The following is a 20458-nucleotide window of genomic DNA, read 5'->3' on the forward strand; positions in this document are numbered from 1 at the left end:
TCGACTACGACGATTGAAGTAGTGACTCTGCACTAGACCAGGTATGGAAGACTAAGGTAAACTTAAGGAGTCGAGCTCCGGCCGGGAACTGGATCTGGAACGCCCATGTTCGAGCTACCGATATATCCTTGCTACATACCTCTACCTCTAGACAGCCTCGATCGCACATTCAGCCAAAACATTTTCATCTCTGCATTTCGAGTTGATCCACCGAGTAATATATATTCGGGACATGAAAAGATGACGTCCACTGAGAGGGCGTCATGAATCAACCCATAGCCTGACACAGATGCGGCACGGGACCCACGATACCGACTCCTGAGCAGGAGATGGAGTTGCGGATAAGTTCTCTCTCAAGTGGAAGCTCGCACTTGATTCCTAGTGGCGGCCCCATCCACTGATTTGGGAACTCTACGGCCCGTCTCTGCAAAAGTGAGCCGAGATGAACAGTGCATCCGGGATTGGAACACGGTACACTTCCCCCGCTTAGTTTACAGGAGGAGTACTAGGTACTACATTGTTCTGCGCCTACAAGTATATGCTGAAGGTGCCATTCCAACCTAACCGCAAGTCCCCGGCCGTCGTCGAATGCGATTTATCCTGCCGACGACTGGAAACCCGACGTTCCCTCGACCACTTCCCATCCGCACATCCCATCTTGCCGAGCAAGATACGAACGTCAAATCTTCAGCGCCAGAACTACCTAGGTATCCTTCATCATCTGCTGTGCTAGATCCACGCCGCGGCGCAATATTCCCGTCGCCTCTTCTCCACCTGCAGATTGCGACTCGAGCCCTGTTTTTTTTTTTTCTTTCAGCAGTTCAGGCCATAGAGGTATACAATCACGATTTCTCGGCGCCCAGCCTCTGAAGCTCAGGGCCTTCAGAACACCTTCACGCCCTACTTTGCTACCTACCTATCTTGACATCATACCTCCTGTCTCAAACCTCAAGAGCGATCGCATCGCGTGCTGGGAAAGTGATCGCGAATCTTCCGAAGGAAAGCTATTGGGGTAGATCGGAGAGGGGCTATTGTGAGGGCAATTGAACGACACACCTTGGACACACACTGGATTTTGGCAATAGGGCCACATTTGCGACATCAATCCCGACGACAGTGGACAGCGAACCTCGACCACAACCACGATCACGGCGCTGTACGCGCGCCAGATGCGACACCGGAGAGACCAAACCTTATGGCGATTGAGGCATAGACAGCAGGAGGCAGAAGGATTGCCAAAGCGCATTCCCAGCGGTCTTTTGCCGTCACTTGCGACCGATTTAGCATGGAACCACGACAGCTCTTCAGCGACCCGACGGCCGATCCGATATCTACCGCCGGGGCCGCCAGCAATGCTCTCAGCTGCGCTTCTTTCAACCTCCCCGAAGGAGGCATTCTCCAACTCCCCAATGGCGAGATCATTACGCTTAGCGCTCCGGCCGCCTTCAAACCGCCATCATGCAATCTCGCCCTTCGTTCCGTTCCCAACATTATTGCTTCTGGCGGAGTCGTAGGGGGGACTGCAAGTGGCACCATGGGACTGAAAGCAGATGACGACTCCCACTTTTCGGACTGGCGTGATCCGTTCTATGCGTCGACGTTTCCGCAATGCTACGCTCTTGCGGCGACGACCATTATCGCATACACTTTGGTTATCATGCTCTTCATCACGCCGAGGTCATTTCTTGATGGCGGAGTGGTTGTTCTGGGACGCAAAGGGTTCACAAATGGCGGCGGCGGCACCAGCATCGGAGGGCGTCCTTGGTTGCAGAAAGTTGCAGCTCTCTCGGTCGCCATTTCACTGACCATCGCCAACGCAGCCACGTTTCGCGCCGCCGAGCAACAGTATTCCTGGGGGGTTCAAAACGCCAAACAACTACAAGAAGATGTTCTTGGTGGGGCCGAACTCAAAATTATCCGCATTATATCCGACACCTTTCTATGGCTCGCCCAAGCGCAAACTCTGATTCGTCTGTTTCCGCGCCAGAGAGAAAAGGTGATTATCAAATGGACGGCTTTTGCGCTCATCACGTTGGACGTCATTTTCCAATCACTCAACAGCTTCAAATATGGTGGTTCCGACCTTACACGGCCCAAGTTCACCGAGGCTGTGCCGGCCCTTAGTTATCTGTTCGCCCTCGCCCTGGGGGTTCTCTATGCTGCTTGGGTGTTATACTACTCAATTATGAAGAAGCGGTACGCGTTTTACCACCCCTTGATGAAGAATATGATCCTCGTGGCTGTCCTGTCCGTGGTCTCCATTCTCGTTCCTGTTGTGTTCTTCATCCTCGATATATCGAAACCTGACTTCGCGGGCTGGGGAGACTATGTCAGATGGGTGGGGGCTGCTGCTGCTAGTGTCATTGTCTGGGAATGGGTAGAGAGAATCGAAGCATTGGAAAGGGAAGAAAAGAAGGATGGAATATTGGGAAGAGAAGTGTTCGATGGAGACGAGATGCTCGAGGCATCACAATCGGAACATGCCTGGCCAAAGATGAAGAGAAAGGGTTCGGGCGGTTCGGACTCGCAGGATACGGAAAGTGGTGGAGGTGGCAAAGACGGCGGGCCAAGCCTGTCGAGGTTTGGTGCTTGGTCGAAGATTAGCACCTTGACGTCAAAGCACCGTACCGAGCCCAGCTCTAGAAACGAGCCTAACGAGGGGAGCTCGCCGGTGGCGGAAACTACAAATGACGACGAGAGGCCACGGTTCTTATCACCGCCGTTATGGCCCGCACGACCAACTCCGGCAGCTACGCCAGTGAGCCGGACGGACACCACTAGCGCCGCGAGCACCATGTACGCCGTCAGGTACCATACCATGACAGAGCTGACATCGTATGGTACGCCACCACCGACACGCAATATGGGGCGCTTGTCGGGGAGCGAGAGTCGTGGTTCCAGTCGACATAGAGACTATGGGAGCGCGAGTCCCGGCTCAGCGCCTGCTCAGGATGCTCGCTCAACACAAAACTCCCATGTGGGGGCAAAAGCCTCATCAGCAGGAAGCAGATGGCACGCACTTACACCAACAGTTTCGAGCAGGGATTTCGTAACGCGTTCGGAGCCACGAAGCAGCAAGATGCAGCGCGACGAGAATTCGCGATGGGATCTCCGCGCTAGAGTTGAGGAGTTCGCAGCAACCCAAGCTGAGAATCTACGCGAGAAGTTCCGCCCAACTCTGGATACCAACAACTTGCCCGTCACCGTTATCCCCGCGCCACCGCGCAGAGGCGCCGCCATTGCCCAGCTCTGTGAGGAGGAAGAGCTTAATCATTCATCAAGGGAGGGAACGGTTAGGGAAGAGAGCCGGAATAGCAACGCTTCGGGAACGGTGATTGCGGTAGGGGGGGCCCAGACGCCGATACAAACTTCTTTTTCTCCTCCACCACGAGCGGCAAACAGCAGCATGAGCACAGCGCAAATGCCCCGGCCACAACTGAGTCCTATCGTTACCCAGGGCTCATTTACCAACAACAGGTATAACCACCTGCCTGTGACGGTAATACCAGCTCCACCACGGCAAGACCCAGCCAGAGCACCGTCGCAGCCGCAGTCACCGTCGCTAGTTGCTCTGGGTAAGCAACCAGCGAGAAGCGACTCCTCAACGACACCGTCTCCTTGACACGGCTGGCACGCCTTTTCTATCTATCATCCTTGGGTATTTTTGGGATTGTTTCTACCATTTTTCTATAGGAGATACCACATGTTACTGCATTGTTTCGGCGTCTAGCGAGGATCAAAAAAGGGCGTTTAGGATGGAAGGTCGTAGGTGAGGTAGTCATCATCACCGTCGGAATGTCCGGGGCCCGCGGAAGGAAGAAGTGAGAGGCTATATGGTATATGTGTGGTTGTACATTCAATGGCAACTTCCTTGGATGTTCACTATGCTTTCTCACTGATTGATGGCATTTTTGAGGTACCTACAGTACCCTCTATGAAGGATTCATGAATTTTGGTTGAAGTTGCCCTGCCAAGTTCTGTCTGCAATTCGTTTGCGCGCTTGGGTCATATCAAAGGATGGAGTTGTTCTTGGCGGCTGGTCGCAATATGACCTGACGTTGGTGGAAACGTCCTCTGCAATCCCTTGTGAAGTGTGAGCCCCCTTTTCTGCTAACAAACTGCCTCCACAGAATGGTCGTAGCCAGTCAGCAGGGTTCCGCGGACTCGGCAGCCCTTGGAGTTGCACTCCCCATCGGGACACCTGCCGACTCCAAAGAGTGGTGCCGTCCAATCCAGCCTCGGCTCGTGAATGGCAGACTTATGCGCACCGCTAACCTGTTTTACCACCTATTTCCCGCAGCCTTGGCGAACATCATCACTTTTGATCACGTTGATGAAAATGCATTCTCTTCACGGCCACGTACTCAAGATATCGAGAGAGTGCATGGTCTTGGAAAAAGCGCTGATTGCTCATGAATTTGCAGGAAGAACAAAGTTCTTTGGTGAAGTACTTGATGGCCGAGCTTTTGACTCTCAAAATCTGTAGTGGCCTCTGCGCGCGGTGCGCATAAGTAATTTTGACATGAGCAAGTAGAAGCTCGGGTCTCTTGAAGACAAACCCCCCTGATCCTCGCCATCGGCCTCTCCAGTATCCCCGTAGTGTAGAATAGGCCGATGAAGATTGGTTTTGGCAAGACTAATAGGGAGTGCGCTTGGCGATTTAACCTGATGGGGAAGTGGGGGAAGAGAAGGGACGAAAAATAGAGACGGGAGCTTTGCGACTTAGGTTGTCCACAGGATGAAGAGACGGCAGTGGTGAACACCCGGACCGGTTGACACTTCACCTTTTTGCGCCATTCTTCACCTCGTCACTGGCTTCTCACCTCAACCTTCTTCCTCCAGAGGTGTTGTTTGGGTCACGGCGGTGGAAACAAGGGTCCAATTAAGCGGTCTGTGGGGTCGGTCGCGGCGGAAGACCCGAACAGGGGAAAATTGGGTGTTTGTCGGGACCATGAAGCGTGTTAGCGTCATGCCAGCCCCCTAGTCCTGCGTACTTAGGTAAGTACACTATGGAGTCCATTCTGGGCGCTGAGGTGAGGACGAGGTGTGGTGCCGTGGTCCCTACCGCCTTCCGTCCCGCGGCTGAGCGACACGCCGTGGAGAGAGCGCCCCAGTCTCTCACTTGAGGCCACTCCCCCTCCAACACGAAAAGACGGGACCATCTTCAAAATCGGAACTGCCCCCCTTGCAACGGCTCTTCTTGCTCTGCTTCCAAACCTTTTCACGAGAAATTCTTTTTTGTTTTTTTGTTCTGTTTCCTTTACGGTGCAAGGGGCGCACTAGAAGCAGCATCAGCAGCTTACTCTTATCATTGTTTTAATTCCCCTCCGAGTTTCACAGGATTCGGTCACGCCCCTCCTTTTTTTTCTCTAGCTTATCTGCCCGTGGAACGAGCGCACGCGTACTCCTACTCCTTCGGCGTTTTATCGTGATCTGGTTCGGCGCAAACGAAGAGACGGTCGGGGTCTAACTGCGGCTTTGAAGGAAACAAAAAGAGCAGCAACGACCTTTGGATACTGGGAATCCCTCGCGTCCGTCTTGCGCTTCTACGTCTTCCATCCCGGAGGCTGTCCGACTGACCGGCCATCCACCACCACCACCACCACCACCCACCGCCCACCATGGCACCCTCGACAAAATCAGAACCGTTTCCGGAGCTCAGCTCGGCGGCAGACCGCCAATTACACTCCGAGGCTACCGCAGCCCGTCGCCGAAGAAAGTCGAGCGGCCTTGGACAAGCATTGCGCGTCGGTGACACTGGCGCACCCGCCTTGGCCACCAGTCTTGCCCTCTCACAGAAGGTAAGGCATCGTCCCATCTTGAACACCAGGCTATGGACAGGGCAACAAGAAGAGAAGCTGACTGCAGTTGTCATACAGGATTCCAAAGATGTCGCTGCGCCACCAGGCAAGAAATATTCCAAGCGGCGCAAGGCGCGCTCCCTCCTCCGCCGCGCCAAAAACTATGCCATCAAACACACGTGGGCCTTGCCCTTGGCCATCCTGATGGCATTCCTATCTCTCTACGCCATCAACCCGACCGAGAGCAACCCGATCCACCACTTTATCTTCCTCTCATATAAGCTGCCGACTTCGAGTTCCGATGAGATCCCGCAATACGGCAAAGGCCTCTGGGACATTGCCTTTGTATCCTTCTACACCATCGTCTTGTCCTTCACCCGCGAGTTCATCATGCAGGAGGTTCTGCGCCCCATGGCGCGCTGGGCCGGCCTCAAGTCGCGCGGAAAGCAGGCTCGGTATATGGAGCAAATGTACACGGCTCTCTACTTTGGAATCATGGGACCCGTTGGTATGTTCGTTATGAGCCGCACGCCCGTCTGGTACTTCAACACCGTCGGCATGTACGAGAACTTCCCGCACAAGACCCATGTGGCTGTGTTCAAGTTTTACTACCTTTTCCAGGCTGCCTACTGGGCGCAGCAGGCCATCGTGCTTCTCCTGGGAATGGAAAAGCCCCGGAAGGATTTCAGGGAGTTGGTCTGCCATCATATTGTCAGCTTGGCTTTGATTGGCTTGAGCTACCGCTTCCACTTCACCTACATCGGTCTTGCGGTCTACATCACCCATGACATCAGTGATTTCTTCTTGGCGGTAAGTCCCCGCCCAGCATCCCTAAGTCAGGGCATGGCGCGTTTGCTAACTTGCCCAATTTCCAGACATCCAAGACTCTCAACTACCTCGACCACGCGCTCACCGGCCCCTACTACTTCACCTTCATGTGTGTATGGATCTACCTGCGCCACTACCTCAACTTGCGCATCATTTGGAGTCTGTTCACCGAGTTCAAGACCGTCGGCCCTTACGAGCTCAACTGGGAGACTCAGCAGTACAAGTGCAGCCTCTCCTTCGTCATCACGCTCGCTTTGCTCGGCTCCCTTCAGGCACTCAACCTCTTTTGGCTGTTCTTCATCATCCGCATCGCTTACCGCTTCGTTGTCCATAAAGTTGCCAAGGATGACCGCAGCGATGATGAGTCCGAGTTGGAAGATGATGTTACCGAGGAGAAGCCTACCGTTAACGGCTCTACCACCAAGAGGTAGATTGGGGGGAGTAACAGCATCTTTCTGTTATCATTATCGCTTGTATTAGAGTCACTATAATTGGGGGGTTTCCGGTGATGATGTATGATGTGCATCTATATCTATCTATCTGCACACAACTTCGGCACATTAAACGTCCCTCCCACCATGTTTGCATATGAAAAAAGAGGGAGTGGGAATGAATCGACGGTGTACATCATTTGTAACTGCATGGAAATGAATCACACACCATACGACCATTTGGGATGAATCGGGAAAGGGATTAGAAAAGGGTTCAGGAGAAGAAGTAATGAAAGGAAGAAAGGATACTTGCACAACTCCTGTGCATGAAAAATCTACATGATTACCTATCACACACTCGCTCAAACGGCGACTCGAAAACATGCAGTGATGCAAAGGATAAATAGGGATAAGTAAACAAAGTAAAAGGGGGATCACGAACTATTTGGCCACGTCAAACTTCTCGGTCCTGCTGTCAAGATTAATTATCAATCATACGGGCTTCCTCAAAAGCCATTACCATATGGCCAATCATCGAATTGATCCAAGACTGGGGTGACAGATATCATCCGATCTTGGTAACTTCGTGGCAGTCAAGGGCAGTCTGTCTGTGCGGGTAACGATACAACGAATCTTCTTACCGACTTTTAGATCCGTCCACGCCTCTCTACCGATGACGGTCAATGTCCTGTATTTTGACTCCGATTCGGAGTTTTAACAACGTCACGATAATTCCCAGCTACCAAGGGTCTCCTCCTCTGAATACCACGAAAGACGGCCAAGTAAACAACGAGATAGCATCGGAATGGTGATACATGCTCCCTATGCTTCACCAAGGACGGGAAGAAAAGCGTCAGTCGCACGAAAAGCATGGCAACAAAAAGCACGTACGTTTGTGTCAATTAAATGGCTTATTCGAAAGAAAGATCAAGTACGGTCACAAAGCCAGTATCATCGATCCTCAACCCAGGAGCCAGCCAGTACGAACCTCATCTCGGAATCAGCAACCAGGAAAGAAAAAATTGAAAATAAGTGCAAGAATGAGGAAGTAGTGATGGATGATAGATAGGGGAAAGACGATAGCTGGACTATCTAGACAGGATTGCATCGATATACAGAGTAAAATTTACGAAGGACAGACGGCTGGCTCGTTTGATTTGCTACGTACGCCTAGAACTCGGGCTCTCTAAAGAAGTAGAGGTACCCAGGGACAACTGATCCGAATCATGACAATTTATATGTTTTTTTTATTTCTAATTGATACCATTCTTCCTCCGCTCTTCCTTTTTTTTTCCCCTTCGTTTATCCCTCTTGACCTCTTTCCCCTTCCCCTTCCTCCTCTCCCATATTTACTTCCCTCCACTTCTTCTTCAAGTACCGCTTTTTAGCCCCCCTTCCCAAGCCCGAGTTTAAATGAATTCTACGAGGTATTCCGCCCTACGCTACTTCTTCATGAGACCTACCATCATCATTTACCACTACCACTACCCCAACCCCAAGACTTCTTCTTCTTCTTCTCCTCGGCTTCCTTCCTCTCATGCTCAATCGGCACCGCCATCAACTCGAAATGCTTGCTGTGGTCAACCACGCTAGGCATATTCTTCCACTCGCTGTACTCAAAGTGCTCGGTGAATCTGGATTCCCTTCTTGGCTGGACGGAGCTATTTGGGAAGGGAGATTTGTATGATGATGTTGCTGTTGTTGTTGTGGGTTTGGGTGTGCTAAGGTATGAGGGGGTAGTGGTGGTGGTGCTGGTCCTGGTGGACGCGATGTTGTGGGAGAAGGAACTGGTTCCTGTCCTTGACTCTGTCCCTGGCCATGAGGAGGTGGAGGATGCTAGTCGGAAAAGGGGGATGGGTGAGTATGGTGTTTTGGTGCAAAATTGAAGGGGAGAAAAGAGGAAGAAGGATAAAAAGAAAACAAAAGGGAGACAGGGGTGCGGAAAGAAAAGCAAGTGGCTGAAAAAGTAAACTTTCACTTACAGCCCCCCGTGGTTGAGGAGGATGTTGTGTTGTTATTGTTGATTGTTGAGTTAGAACTGGACATGGTGAGTATTTGTGGGTTGATAAACAAAAACAATACTGGCTCGATAATGTTGATTCTTCTCTTCTGACGACACTAATGGTTATGCTGGAGGCAGAGATGCTCCTGCTATACTCAACGAAACTTAGATATTGACTACTAGCAGGCATCCTACTTTTCAGTTGGACGCATCCTCGGACATGATTATATATCGCGAGGCTGGAACACTCGGAATGCGCAAATTACCTCTCCCAAATTTCTACATGACGAGGTGTCAAAAACCCTGCGTTTGATGTTAGCCATCACTAATCGATATCTGGAACTGAATGCTGCTTCACAAAGTCGACATTGCCACATATGGGAGATGGATGACAGGCAAACCTCTGAACTCCGAAACACTCGACCTGTTGGATGACCAACAAACTCGTTTTCTTCTTCTTACGGGAAGTGCCTGTGAAAGATATCGAGCCATGACTTTTCTTAGACCTTTGTGAGTTGCATCATGCAAAAAAGGTTAAGAGGTCATACTGGCCTTCTGAGCAGGCCTGAGTCAGATCATCGTGATGACATCTCGAAGCCTCACTTTCTATAGAATGTGTTTGACGTCTGGAAAGTTGATTTGTTTTCAACCACATGTATTGAAGGAGAGGTCTGTTCAGTCTAGTAAGGGCGGGAAGTCTCCGGACATACGTGGGTGAAGCTAACGAGGCTTGAGTCGAGGCAAGAGCCACTCATGGGACTGCCCGTGATCCAGCTACCTACTTGTAAGAGCGAACAGCACTTTCCAAGTTTTTGTTCGTTGGCCAAGTTGTTCTTGCTATTTCTGACATTTGAACCCATCATACCTTTTTTTTTTTTTTTTTTTTCCCCTCGTGGCCACTCCTTCTCCGACCCGAAGACACGGACTCATCCATGACAGAAATGATGAGACCTTTGCAGTCCGATACCGCTCGCTGTAGGTTAAGAAAGGCCGTTGCAAAACTATAATGGGGATTACGGCAATTCGAAAACACATCGGCTAAAGTCCTTTGGGATATTTCGATTCGGGATTTGCCTAGAAATTAAGCGCAAAGGTGCAGTAAAGACGCTTGGATGCGTGGTAAGAGTATGCCCAAGGTATAATGTCAAAAGGTTTGTTATGTTTGTCCAGGACGAGACGGAGTAGGTACAGCACACAGCATTCATTGTCGCTCCCCTAATACATCTCCTCACAAGTCTCACTTCCGAGCACAATGGATCAAGGCATGATCCAGCAGCAATCATAACACACACCCTCTTTCCTTCAACTGAAGATAGTTCATCTCAAGTATTACAAACTACAAACGCACTGCACGCTAAGCTCACTGGGTATTTACCTCCGCTCTGAAGCATCATCCTTTTTCGAGCTGACAGAGTGAACCATTTTCACTCAGCAGCCAACACCAGACCCATGCACCAACACCATCGATCTGGGTATCTTGCTCCACCACTTCCACCCCTCCCACAAACCAGTCATAACGCAAATAGCCGCCCTTCAAAAACATTTAATGACAACTCGCTCATATACTAAGCATTGCTTACTCGCTTGCTCGCCAAACGTTGCTCGCTTGCTCGCACATGCTTAGTGACCAGGAACAGATAGACCAAAAATGAAGACGGAAAAAAAAGGTCTCGCTCACATCGAAAAAGCGGGTAGGGAAAATACGGGAAAATAGAACAGATGCGAGAGGAAGATGGGGTGATAGTGTCATCGATGGGCCATCAGCCATCGACCGGATGAATTAGTGTCTCTTATGAGTGTTTTGGAAAACCCCATCACAAACTGATAAGTCCTTCGTTTCCCACGGACTGTAAGGTCGTGACCCCAAATCACTTGATAAACCACTTGCATGGTGATAGATAACTCCGGGCTCCGGGTATTTCCCCCCCTTCTTTTCTTCCTTTCCCCCTTCTCCACATGCTCTGTTCACCGTTTCTCCTCCGTCTACCCTGTCCGATGCCGCGCTGTAAAAAGCAAAGTGTGAAAAGGCAAACCAGAGTGTAACACCATGACACACGGCTCCCAATGCACGAAGAAAAATCAAAAACATTAATGGAAGCGACATATCAAGAAACCAAGGAAGGGGCGTACAGTATGTCACTGGACCAGAGCAACAAGTTCTTTTAAAAGGTGGCCCTAAGAATTTCGAGTGTAAAGGGACAAAAAATATGGCCCATATTGCATTAAAGGAATCCCCACCAACGCCAGCTATGCTTGGGAATCTTATCTCATGGTTCGCGTCTCTCGTTAAGCGGCATGTTTGAATAAGAAAAGGAAAACAAAAAGAGATTTTGTAGACAGAAGGAAATGCGAAGTGGGTGATTATTACGGTCCCGCCACGGGGACCAGTCGATGCTTCGCTGAGAACGAAAACGAGACCAAAACATGCAATATGTCCAGCATGGCATCGACGAGGGAGGTTGACTTGGCTTGTCGCCCATGGTGACCGATTATTAGGTGTGGCTATGTCGCAAATGTATAAAACTCTCGCTTAACACTGATGCATCGTTGACTGAGTCGTTCGGGAGCCCTCATGTACTGGCTCGTACCCTACGTGGCAAAGAGCAACTTGAGGACAGTCCAGAACGCGAGACATATGAGGCTGAAAGCGGTTGACCATTGTCTCTGCGTCCAGCAATTGGTTGTATCGCCGCGATTCGCGGGTCGTAGGCACTGTTGTGGTTGTCCTCCTCGTGAGAATCATCGCTCGCTTCGTCATGAAGAGTTCCCTCTGATCCACTGACCGAAGCGCTGCTGTCATCATCCGAGTGTGAGCTAGTACCCCTATGAGATGTGGTGTCTGACTCATTGTCCGGCGTCGAGGTACCAGCAGTTGGGCTTTTCAGCCCTGTCTGCAGAATAGCGGATGAGGCCATGCTATCTCCATCTGAGTGATCGTCATCTCGTGAGAGGTTGGCTCGACTCAACAGTTTTTGAGCCTTCAGGGTGGCTCTCAGGGCGTGCTCTGCCGCGCGTTCAGCACGGCAATGCTTCTCCCACATGGAAGCATAGCGGCCACCCAGAGCTAGGAGCTCCTGATGCGTACCTTTTTCGACCATGGTGCCAGCGTGAAGGACGATAATTTGATCCGCATGCGTAATAGTTGACAATCGATGCCTGTAATACATATTATCGTCAGCAACTATTCAGTGATGATCAGTACATAAGTCACTTACGCAATGATCAGGAGCGTACGGCCCTCGCCAAAATTGCCGCTGATTAGCTTGGACTGGATCTTCTGCTCTGTCTCACCATCCAAGGCTGATGTCGCCTCGTCCAACATGATGATTTGTGGGTTTTTGAGAATTGTGCGCGCGATAGCGACACGTTGCTTCTCACCACCGCTCAAGCGAAGGCCACGCTCGCCAACTTTGGTGGCGTAGCCGTCCGGGAAACTCAGAATACGATCGTGAATCGCAGCCGCCCGGCAAGCATCATACACATCTTCCTCGGTTGCGTTCGGGTTCGCATATTTCAGGTTGTACATGAGGGTCTCGTTGAACAGGATAGTATCTTGCGGAACAACACCGATGAATCGGCGCACTGAGTCGATGGTCAAGTCTTTCACGTCATGGCCGTCCATCTGTATGCTTCCCTCCTGGCAGTTGTAATACCGGAACATCAAACGGAAAACGGTGGATTTGCCACCTCCAGACTCGCCGACAAACGCGGTGGTAGTTCCGGGCTTGCACTCGAAAGACAGGTCATGCAGGGCAGGCCTGCGCTTGTCGTACGAGAACCCGACGTTGTTCCATTTCAAATGGCCGCTGCAGCTTGCCAAGTCTTGGACATCAGGGCCGTCGATGACAGAAGGCTGGATTTTGAAGAGTTCAAGGAGTCTCTCTCCGGAGATCATGGCTTGCTGGATGGTCCGGTAAAAAGTACCAAAGAAGTTGAGTGGTCCTTGCAGTTGGCCGAGATAAGTGATCAACGACACAAACTCACCAAGGGTCCGAGTGCCTTGGCTGACCTGATACGCGCAGGTCATCATGATGACAAGAAAGCCGCACATGAAGACCATGGACTGACACATGTTCATGTGATTCATGCCAAAGGTCACCTTGGCCTCGGCTGCCTGGAAGTTGAGGATCGCATTGCGGTAGCGCGCAAACTCGTATTTTTCGGCGTTGAAGTACTTGACCGTTTCGTAAGACGTGATCGAATCGTTCTTAACCGCCTCTTCCTCTCTATCCGCGTTGACCATATCGCGTCGCTGGTCAGCCCTGGTTGCCGCCATACGGATCGTCAAAAACAAATAATAAAAGGTGATGACCGAGACGAACAAGGCGTACATGGGCCCGAACTTGACATAGAAGAAGATGATGGCTATGAAAAGGTCGATGAGCATAGGAGCCACTTGGAAGGTTGTCTGCTCCAGGAACTGGTTGATAGAGGCTCCCTTGTTGAGAGCGGAAAGGACCTCTCCAGTGCGTTTGCCAAGGTGGAAATCCAGTGACAAGGAATGCACATGCTCAAATGCAGCTGTCGTCAATGCTCGGTAGGTATGCTGCGATACGGGAATCCAGAGGATCGACCTCAAAGACCCCAGCAATCCAGAAGGCCCTTGAAGCAGCTTGTATAATACGAGGAGTCCAACCTGCATCCACGGCATTTTGAAAACCCCGTCCTTCGGCTCTAATGCATCGGTAACTCTCCCCATCTGAGCGGGAACCGCAATGTTGACAAAGCGCTGAAGAAGGACCAAAACAAAGCACACAAGTATGATGCCCTGGAGCTTGAGAGAATTTGCTGGCCAAAGATATGGGAAGAAGACCGAATAACCGCGGCAGTATTCGAACCAGGTCTTGTGAGGGAGTTTCTGAGGTCGGTAAAATGCCGCTTCCGCATCACGCTGTTGACAACCCGCTTCCCCAGCGCCATTTTCGCTCCCAAATCCAGAGTCGGTCCGTGGAAGTCTGCGATCATTGCCTCTGTTGGAGCCGGTATGATAGTTCGGGTGACTTCCGTTTAGCAAAGGACTTGACTCGTCACTATCGGAGTGGCTTGCTTCTTCGTCATATCGCTGTTTTTCCTTGATACACTTCCTAGTCGTTAGAGCCGCATAGGTGAACACCATAATCGATACGATTAGTATACGGACGGCACCAATGCTGAGATCCACAAGGTCCCATCCGTCCAAGCCATCAGTTTGTTTCGGTATCGGGTCCTGAGCGCCGAAGTTGGAGTAGTGGCTCCCGGTAACAATGAGGGCGAATGATAACAGGACGACAATTTCGCCGCCGAGGCCGAGAACCCATGTAATGAAGTGGACGATATTCGGGCTGTGTTCCCAGTCAAACAACGTGATGAGAACGTATACGTAGAAGAAAGCTGACCCAGCAACGTAAACCTTTAAGCGGAGTTGTAAGTACATCAAGCCAATAGTTTGACAGCCCATTAGGACCAGATACTTGGAAGTGGGAACGACTTACGATGCGCTGTTCATCGCACCACCAATCGCCCACCTCCCCTTTCACTCCGCGAGCTGACACGGCGTGGAGGGCGATAGCAGCACCGTTGGCAACAAATGATAGTACAAGACCAGCCGAGAGGTACTGAAACACGGTCTTGGCCACGTCGCCGTTGTGAACAAAGGGTGCTTGAATGTCATGATGCTCACGCCTTCTCTTGGTAAAGGGTAGAGGTTTGCCGCCGGGGCCCTTGATGGTTGGGGCAACTACTTCCTCCTCGGTCTTGGAAGTGACGATACTATGGATGCCGGCTGAGATGATGAAGGCGAATAATAGAATGACTGGATAGAATAGCTGAGAATTCCTAAAGACGACTTCAGCGAGGCTGGGCTGAAAGCCTCGTCCACTCTTGAGTGCGTCCATGTTGGGCCTGCACACAACTGAGGGTTAGAAGAGAGCCCGGTAAAGTGGTTGGGTGGTTGACTGAGAGGAGTTGAAAAGGTGAAATAGAAATAAGATGAGCTTGGGAAGGAGAGATGTGGGAGCCAAGGCGGGGAGGCAAGGAGTACCTCTTTTGGAGGACAGGGGATGGAAAGGCAGAAGCAGATGAATGATCAGAAGGTGGCACTGCATGCTAGCTCGACGAGCCCAGGCAATGCTTGACGGGAGCTGACATACAGAAAGAGGCAGGATTTAGAGAAGAGAGGAGAAGACGACGACGAGGCAGAGGCAAGGCCGCCAGATCATGACCCTCGGGACCCTCGAGATGGCCTTGGCGATTTTGAGTGGTGGTTGGCCGAGTTCAAGTGAAAGTTGCGGTTGAGGTTCCGGCTGCGCGCAGTGGCGGCAAACTGCAACCGAACTGGCAAACTGGATGAGGACGGCGGCAGAAGAAGCGAGCGTATGTTTTGAATAGAGAGACCGAGCCTGGAAGACCCAGGAGATAGGCAGACGGTAACGTTGGGGTAGGAGAAGTAGTATGAAGCTGCAGACGGCTGCCGAGGTGATGGCGTAGCAGGGTCGGCGGGAGTGTATATTAAAGACGGGACGGTGTAGATGAGATGCCGTACTCGCCCACTATCGCGCTGCGTGTGCGTGTGCGTGTCTCTGGGTAAACCCTCGAGACCGCTCTTGTCCGGCTGCTGAATGCTGTTGGGTCGATGGGTTGTCGTCGAATGGCAAGGTCTCTAGCAAGGTGCGTCACGGTTCAAGTTCCCGTCAACTTGTTGAGCACCGAGACCGAGTCCAGTAAAAGTAGGTACTGTAGAGAAGTACCTCGATCGAGTCGGCGGCCTGTAGACGGATGGTGGGGCAGCCAGCGCCGCAGGCGGGAGCAGGTGACGGGTTTGGTGGTGCGGCGGCTTTTGCCACTTGAAAGATCGATCCTGTCTGGGGCTGAAGCGAGTCAAGAGATGTCGTTGCTGCTGATGAGGTCCAGCTGAGAGGCGAGCCGCCTGGTTTGATGTTCAAAACCCTGGGGCCGCTTGAACCGTCGATAACCTGGATGGATGGAAGCCTGTGGATTTCTAAGCCTCCGAGGGGAGTCCACTTCCACTTGGTAATCAGGGTAAGTGCGACTCAATGGCAGAAGTGATCGATGTTTTGTCGGCTGTATCGTTACTGCCAAAAGAGAAGCTCGAGAAGCCAGAGGATTTGTACTTGGGTCCGGACGGGATGCAAGCCTAGTACAAGAGGCAAGTCGTAGGCAGGTGTACTGCACCTAGCTAGTACCCGAAGCACAAGATGCACAGCGGAGATCAAGGACAGGCAGGGCAGCCCTATGGAGATGATGGTCAAGGACCCAGAGGGGAGAGGAGGGAAGGGGAGGGGAGGGGGAGAGGAGAGCGGAAAACCAGAACAAAAACGAGTGTGGTGAGATGGAAGATGGAAGTTGAAAAGGAGTTGAGGTTGTTGGGAAGTCGGAGATGGAGAGTAGGTAGGTAGCTTTCAGACGAAAGAAGCCGCGGGACGGCAGACAGATGCCCATGCTACATGCATCCGCCTCACAAACTGGACGACGGAGGGGTCGACGTCCTTCTTGGGTTGAGCTAGAGAGGATCCTCGTCTCAGGTCTCGAAGCCCGTTCGGTGCATGGAGGCCCTGGAGTATGAATGTACCTTCGAGGTAAGGTACAAAACCGGGCAGCTGAAGGAGCCGGGCCGGACTTGTGTCGTCAGGTCTTGCTTGGGTTGTTCTTACCCGTAGGGTACCTACACAATGTACAGGCAACCTGCCCGCCATTAAACATGACTTGGTGTAAATACAAAATCAGAGATGCCACGTTAGACGCCCAATTGTGACATTATCGGTTCTTTTCACCATGGCCACAACAAAAGGCACACATGGTTTGTCGTTTACGATTACTTGCGACTCCGTCGCTGTCTGTCATTGGAGATGCGACACTCTACATACAGACGCAGTACTAGCCATATTGGCGACATTCCACAGTGGCTGTCTGGGCTCCGGCTGCAGTGCTTGTCCCCAAAGACAAGTGGAGAGCTTCTCCACACACACACACACTTACAGCAACATCGCCTTCAAGCTAAACGCAGTGCCTGCATTGATCAGCCAATGAAACCGTCAAAGCGGCCCTGACAAGGGCGAGCGCAATGGGGAGGTTGGCCCAGGCCCGCGGCTGGCCCCTCCGAAAAGTCGGAGTCAAATCGATGTGTCTTTCTGGCTGGATCAAGACATCATGTTCGCCTTCCATTTTGAGCGTTACATACTTTCTTTGTTTCGCAGCACCAGAATCTGGGGCTTGTATCACGGATATGGAACCTGAATATCAGCACGACATATCATGCGTCTGGGCTCATGGAGATGACGCTGTACCTAATGTATGTAGTATATACACTAACAAGTTGACATGTAGTGCAATCGGTACCTTACAGAGCTTATAACGTACCTGACGTCCTGATCGATCCCCACAATGTCCTCCCCGGTGCACATCATCATGTCTAATGCCATGCTCGCCTGGCATGGACTAGCAATAGCTTTTCCAATACAAATGTGCCTGTACCTCGCGTGTGTCATCACTGTCGTTAGGTTTTCTTTCTTTCTGACCACGACAACCATACTGTGTCCATGCTGTCCTGATCACGAATGACAGACAATTGAGGTGGTGGGAGAAAACCAACTTATATTTAAAGGCCCCACTACATTGGGTGAGTGGTGAGTGGTCATCGTATGTTTAGTTGGAATGAAACACGGCATGGTGATTGGTTGTTTGGTTGGCCCTTGAGCTGCATCACTGCACCAGTTCCCGCTCATAGGGGATCGATGTAACCGATGTTTCCTGTTGTCCTCCCACATGGGAGAAGACCCGAGTGTTGGAGTAGCTGACAAGGGTGGTTATTCTCGTACAGCGCAGGAAAGTGGACTTGCGATGTGGATGAGGACATTCTCGTACAGTCTTTGATGCTGTAAGCTCATGGCTGGAGGGGTGAAAGTCAAGACTCGAGAGACCAGAGATTATCTCGGGGAGTTGCGTGAAGCCTAAAAACTATGGACCTGTGGACGACCCGGCAAGCAATGCCTTTCGTCCGGCGCGATGGACCAGCGACTTTTTTTTTTCTCTCTCTTTCAGTTCTATTCCTTGTCCGCAGTCCTCTCATCCTCGGCTGTCGCTTTTCGGGCTCCCGCGGTCTGCATTTGACAAGAGGTAAGCAGACAGGGTACTCACTTTGACCACTTCCACATGGGACGACGGGGATGGTCGGGGGCTGGCTGGGGATACGTATATGGGGTTGACGGGACGAGTTGCTGCCCGGGATTGCAGATGTCCATAGAAGGATGGAAGTCTTCATGGAAGCAAAACTCCTCCCATACAAGCCCTGCCCGACCCGTGGCAGCAGCACCATAGCGGGACGGTGATGACCGACGTGAGGACGGACTACGCGCTCATCAATCTCACCATGCTGGTCGTCCGGGAGTTATTGCAGTAAAGGGAAAGGATTGGGCCGTGATGGAACCGTGATGGAACCTTGATCGAAGGAGCGGACTCGGGCCTTTCCTTCCTTGCCCTTTCCTAACCTGACGATGTGAAACTGACCGGGGATGAGGAATCCAAAACGACAGTGCGTCGCCCCGCTCATTCTGCATTGCACCCTGCCGTGTACGTGCCTCGAGCCATGTTGAAGTTGTACTCTCGTCATCGTCGGTCGGGAAACCCAGGCGTTCTCGCGGAATCAGGGCAGCGTGCCTGGATGTGTTACGTGTCTCGATTTTGCCGGGCCCGGCCTGCCCTGTCTGCCGGTAGTGCGCCTGCTGGTGCGGGTCCGTTTCCATGGCCTCTTGAGGATCGGAGCGAGACGAGGTTCGAGGTTCATGTTGCCAAGGCTATCCGGCCCAGCCCGACGGGACGGCAGGTCGGACATTGGAGGATCGATGCGACATTTGCGCTTCGATGATGAGAACTCGGCTGTAACACTAGTAAAGTCTATTTGGTGGATTAAGAGCCGAAATATGATGCTGCCTGGGATCCTAAATGGCTCGGACGAAGGCAGAAAATTCTTTGTTTTGCTTACGTTGCGGAAGGATGCCCGGATGTTGAGGTCGGGCAAGATAGTTTGAAGGTGAGACCGACCTACCGAGAGCAGCTCCGCAGTTCTCCGTCGAGGTATCGGTGCCGAACAACAGGCTTAAGCACCATGCCGGTGTCCACCCACCTTTGCCCGAATTATTTGCAAAAGCAGGGGTCTTTTTTATATATAATTTTTTTTTTTTTTCTCTACATGTAGGTCATTGCGTCTTCACTGCATGTCAGTAGTAGATAGTATGAAACTTGAACTTTTGTAGTCGTGAAACCCCAACGACTCCGTGTCGCGGAGGATATCAACATTACTGACGATAACCGCGGTAAGGGAAAAGAAGAAGAAAAAACAAGAAAGAAGAAAATGTCAAACAGGACAGAGGTGGATAAAGAGCTAAACATTCTTCAAATAGAAAAGAAAAGGTAGGTAGGTAGTGTACATATCGGTCTAGAGGCATGCATACACGTCTTAAAGTGTAGTGTAGTGCAGTGTAAGTGTATGTGTCTCGTGCTCCACCGTGCTGTCTAAAACTTGACGTGATTGGTTCAGAATGCCTCATTATTCATCATTCTTCCTCAATCGGCCTCTCCCACTGGCTTCACACGCTAAGAACTGAACTTGGCCGTTGTTGTGACCAACAAGGTACATACAACACCAAACTAGTGTAAAAAGCTAACTACGCAGCCAGCCTGCACACCCTTTTCATTACAATTCCCTTCACCGCCTTGCCGCTACTTCTGGTGATGAGACCGCGACCCGCTTCATGCATGCATGCCACATCGGACCGCATACAGCGGGACTACACTAGGCACGACTACCTAGCTAGCTTGAGGCAGCAGCAGTAGGTAATGCTACGCCATCTTTTCTGCTGCCACAATGCTAGCTTCTGGAAACACATCGACAAGTCTTTGCCAGACGATTCAATAAAGAAAACAACTCAGAAGCAAGACTACCTTAGTGCCTGGCTTGGGCTCAGCATATAAACTCACCGGCAGGAAACCGGCAATTAGTATAGGTTTGCTTTCGCGGAAACCGTCGCCTTTTTGTCGTGCGTAACGCGCGTACGCACTATATCGGGCAGCATGTGGTACTATGTGACCGATGGCTGTCTGGGAAGAGCATGGGACTTCATCTGGGTGTGAAATGCTTCTGCCCGTTCGTCCGTATGCTACAACGGCAAACTGGGGAGACGCGGGCATGAGAAAATTCGGACGGCGGGACAAACGGGAGAAGACGGGAGAAGGTGACTGGGCCTTCCGCCGACGGAGCCATACGGGCCGGTCACCGGGAGATCCATGTGGTCTCCTCGTTCGAAACACGACATGAAGCTCCCAGAAGCTCTTTGCCAGCACGGCTGCCACCGTCTTGAAATACTGAATTTCCTTCTCAGCCGCTGTTCAACAAGAGTCAGGCT

General features: G+C 51.5%; 5 protein-coding genes across 5 annotated transcripts; 2 read left to right on the forward strand and 3 right to left on the reverse strand.

Moving 5' to 3' along the window:
- The first annotated feature begins 572 nt into the window (after positions 1-572).
- NCU00007 (pH-response regulator protein palH/rim-21) lies at positions 573-4021 on the forward strand. Its single transcript, XM_951901.2, has one exon. The coding sequence runs from the start codon at positions 1286-1288 to the stop codon at positions 3620-3622; it is 2337 nt and encodes a 778-aa protein (XP_956994.1). The 5' UTR covers positions 573-1285; the 3' UTR covers positions 3623-4021.
- Positions 4022-5063: 1042 nt separating this feature from the next.
- On the forward strand, positions 5064-7787 carry NCU00008 (longevity-assurance protein 1). The gene is made up of 3 exons (XM_951902.2): positions 5064-5801; positions 5880-6611; positions 6677-7787. The coding sequence occupies exons 1-3, from the start codon at positions 5622-5624 to the stop codon at positions 7058-7060; spliced, it is 1296 nt and encodes a 431-aa protein (XP_956995.1). The 5' UTR covers positions 5064-5621; the 3' UTR covers positions 7061-7787.
- A 741-nt stretch (positions 7788-8528) lies between these two features.
- On the reverse strand, positions 8529-9106 carry NCU00009 (hypothetical protein; the record flags this gene model as incomplete). Its single annotated transcript, XM_951903.1, has 2 exons — positions 8529-8755; positions 9043-9106. The coding sequence occupies 2 exons, from the start codon at positions 9104-9106 to the stop codon at positions 8529-8531; spliced, it is 291 nt and encodes a 96-aa protein (XP_956996.1).
- A 1230-nt stretch (positions 9107-10336) lies between these two features.
- On the reverse strand, positions 10337-16639 carry NCU00010 (heavy metal tolerance protein). Its single transcript, XM_951904.3, has 4 exons — positions 15191-16639; positions 14534-14942; positions 12278-14451; positions 10337-12218 (listed from the first exon to the last, which is right to left on the reverse strand). Exons 2-4 carry the CDS (start codon positions 14933-14935, stop codon positions 11633-11635), a joined length of 3162 nt encoding a protein of 1053 aa, XP_956997.3. The 5' UTR covers positions 14936-14942; positions 15191-16639; the 3' UTR covers positions 10337-11632.
- A 2060-nt stretch (positions 16640-18699) lies between these two features.
- On the reverse strand, positions 18700-19163 carry NCU00011 (hypothetical protein; the record flags this gene model as incomplete). Its single annotated transcript, XM_951905.1, has 2 exons — positions 18700-18940; positions 19102-19163. 2 exons carry the CDS (start codon positions 19161-19163, stop codon positions 18700-18702), a joined length of 303 nt encoding a protein of 100 aa, XP_956998.1.
- Between the last annotated feature and the right edge of the window lie 1295 nt (positions 19164-20458).

The sequence above is a fragment of the Neurospora crassa genome, linkage group III, assembly GCF_000182925.2.
Source record: "Neurospora crassa OR74A linkage group III, whole genome shotgun sequence".
NCBI lineage: Eukaryota > Fungi > Ascomycota > Sordariomycetes > Sordariales > Sordariaceae > Neurospora > Neurospora crassa.

Bases quoted from the DNA above. Each gene is read 5' to 3' on its own strand.
- NCU00007 (XM_951901.2), top strand. From the start codon at position 1,286: ATGGAACCACGACAGCTCTTCAGCGACCCGACGGCCGATCCGATATCT.
- NCU00008 (XM_951902.2), top strand. From the start codon at position 5,622: ATGGCACCCTCGACAAAATCAGAACCGTTTCCGGAGCTCAGCTCGGCG. The intron at 5,802-5,879 runs GTAAGGCATCGT...GTTGTCATACAG, and splicing joins GTCTTGCCCTCTCACAGAAG to GATTCCAAAGATGTCGCTGC. The intron at 6,612-6,676 runs GTAAGTCCCCGC...CCCAATTTCCAG, and splicing joins TCAGTGATTTCTTCTTGGCG to ACATCCAAGACTCTCAACTA.
- NCU00010 (XM_951904.3), bottom strand. From the start codon at position 14,935: ATGGACGCACTCAAGAGTGGACGAGGCTTTCAGCCCAGCCTCGCTGAA. The intron at 14,452-14,533 runs GTAAGTCGTTCC...CTCCGCTTAAAG, and splicing joins GGTGCGATGAACAGCGCATC to GTTTACGTTGCTGGGTCAGC. The intron at 12,219-12,277 runs GTAAGTGACTTA...TATGTATTACAG, and splicing joins CGTACGCTCCTGATCATTGC to GCATCGATTGTCAACTATTA.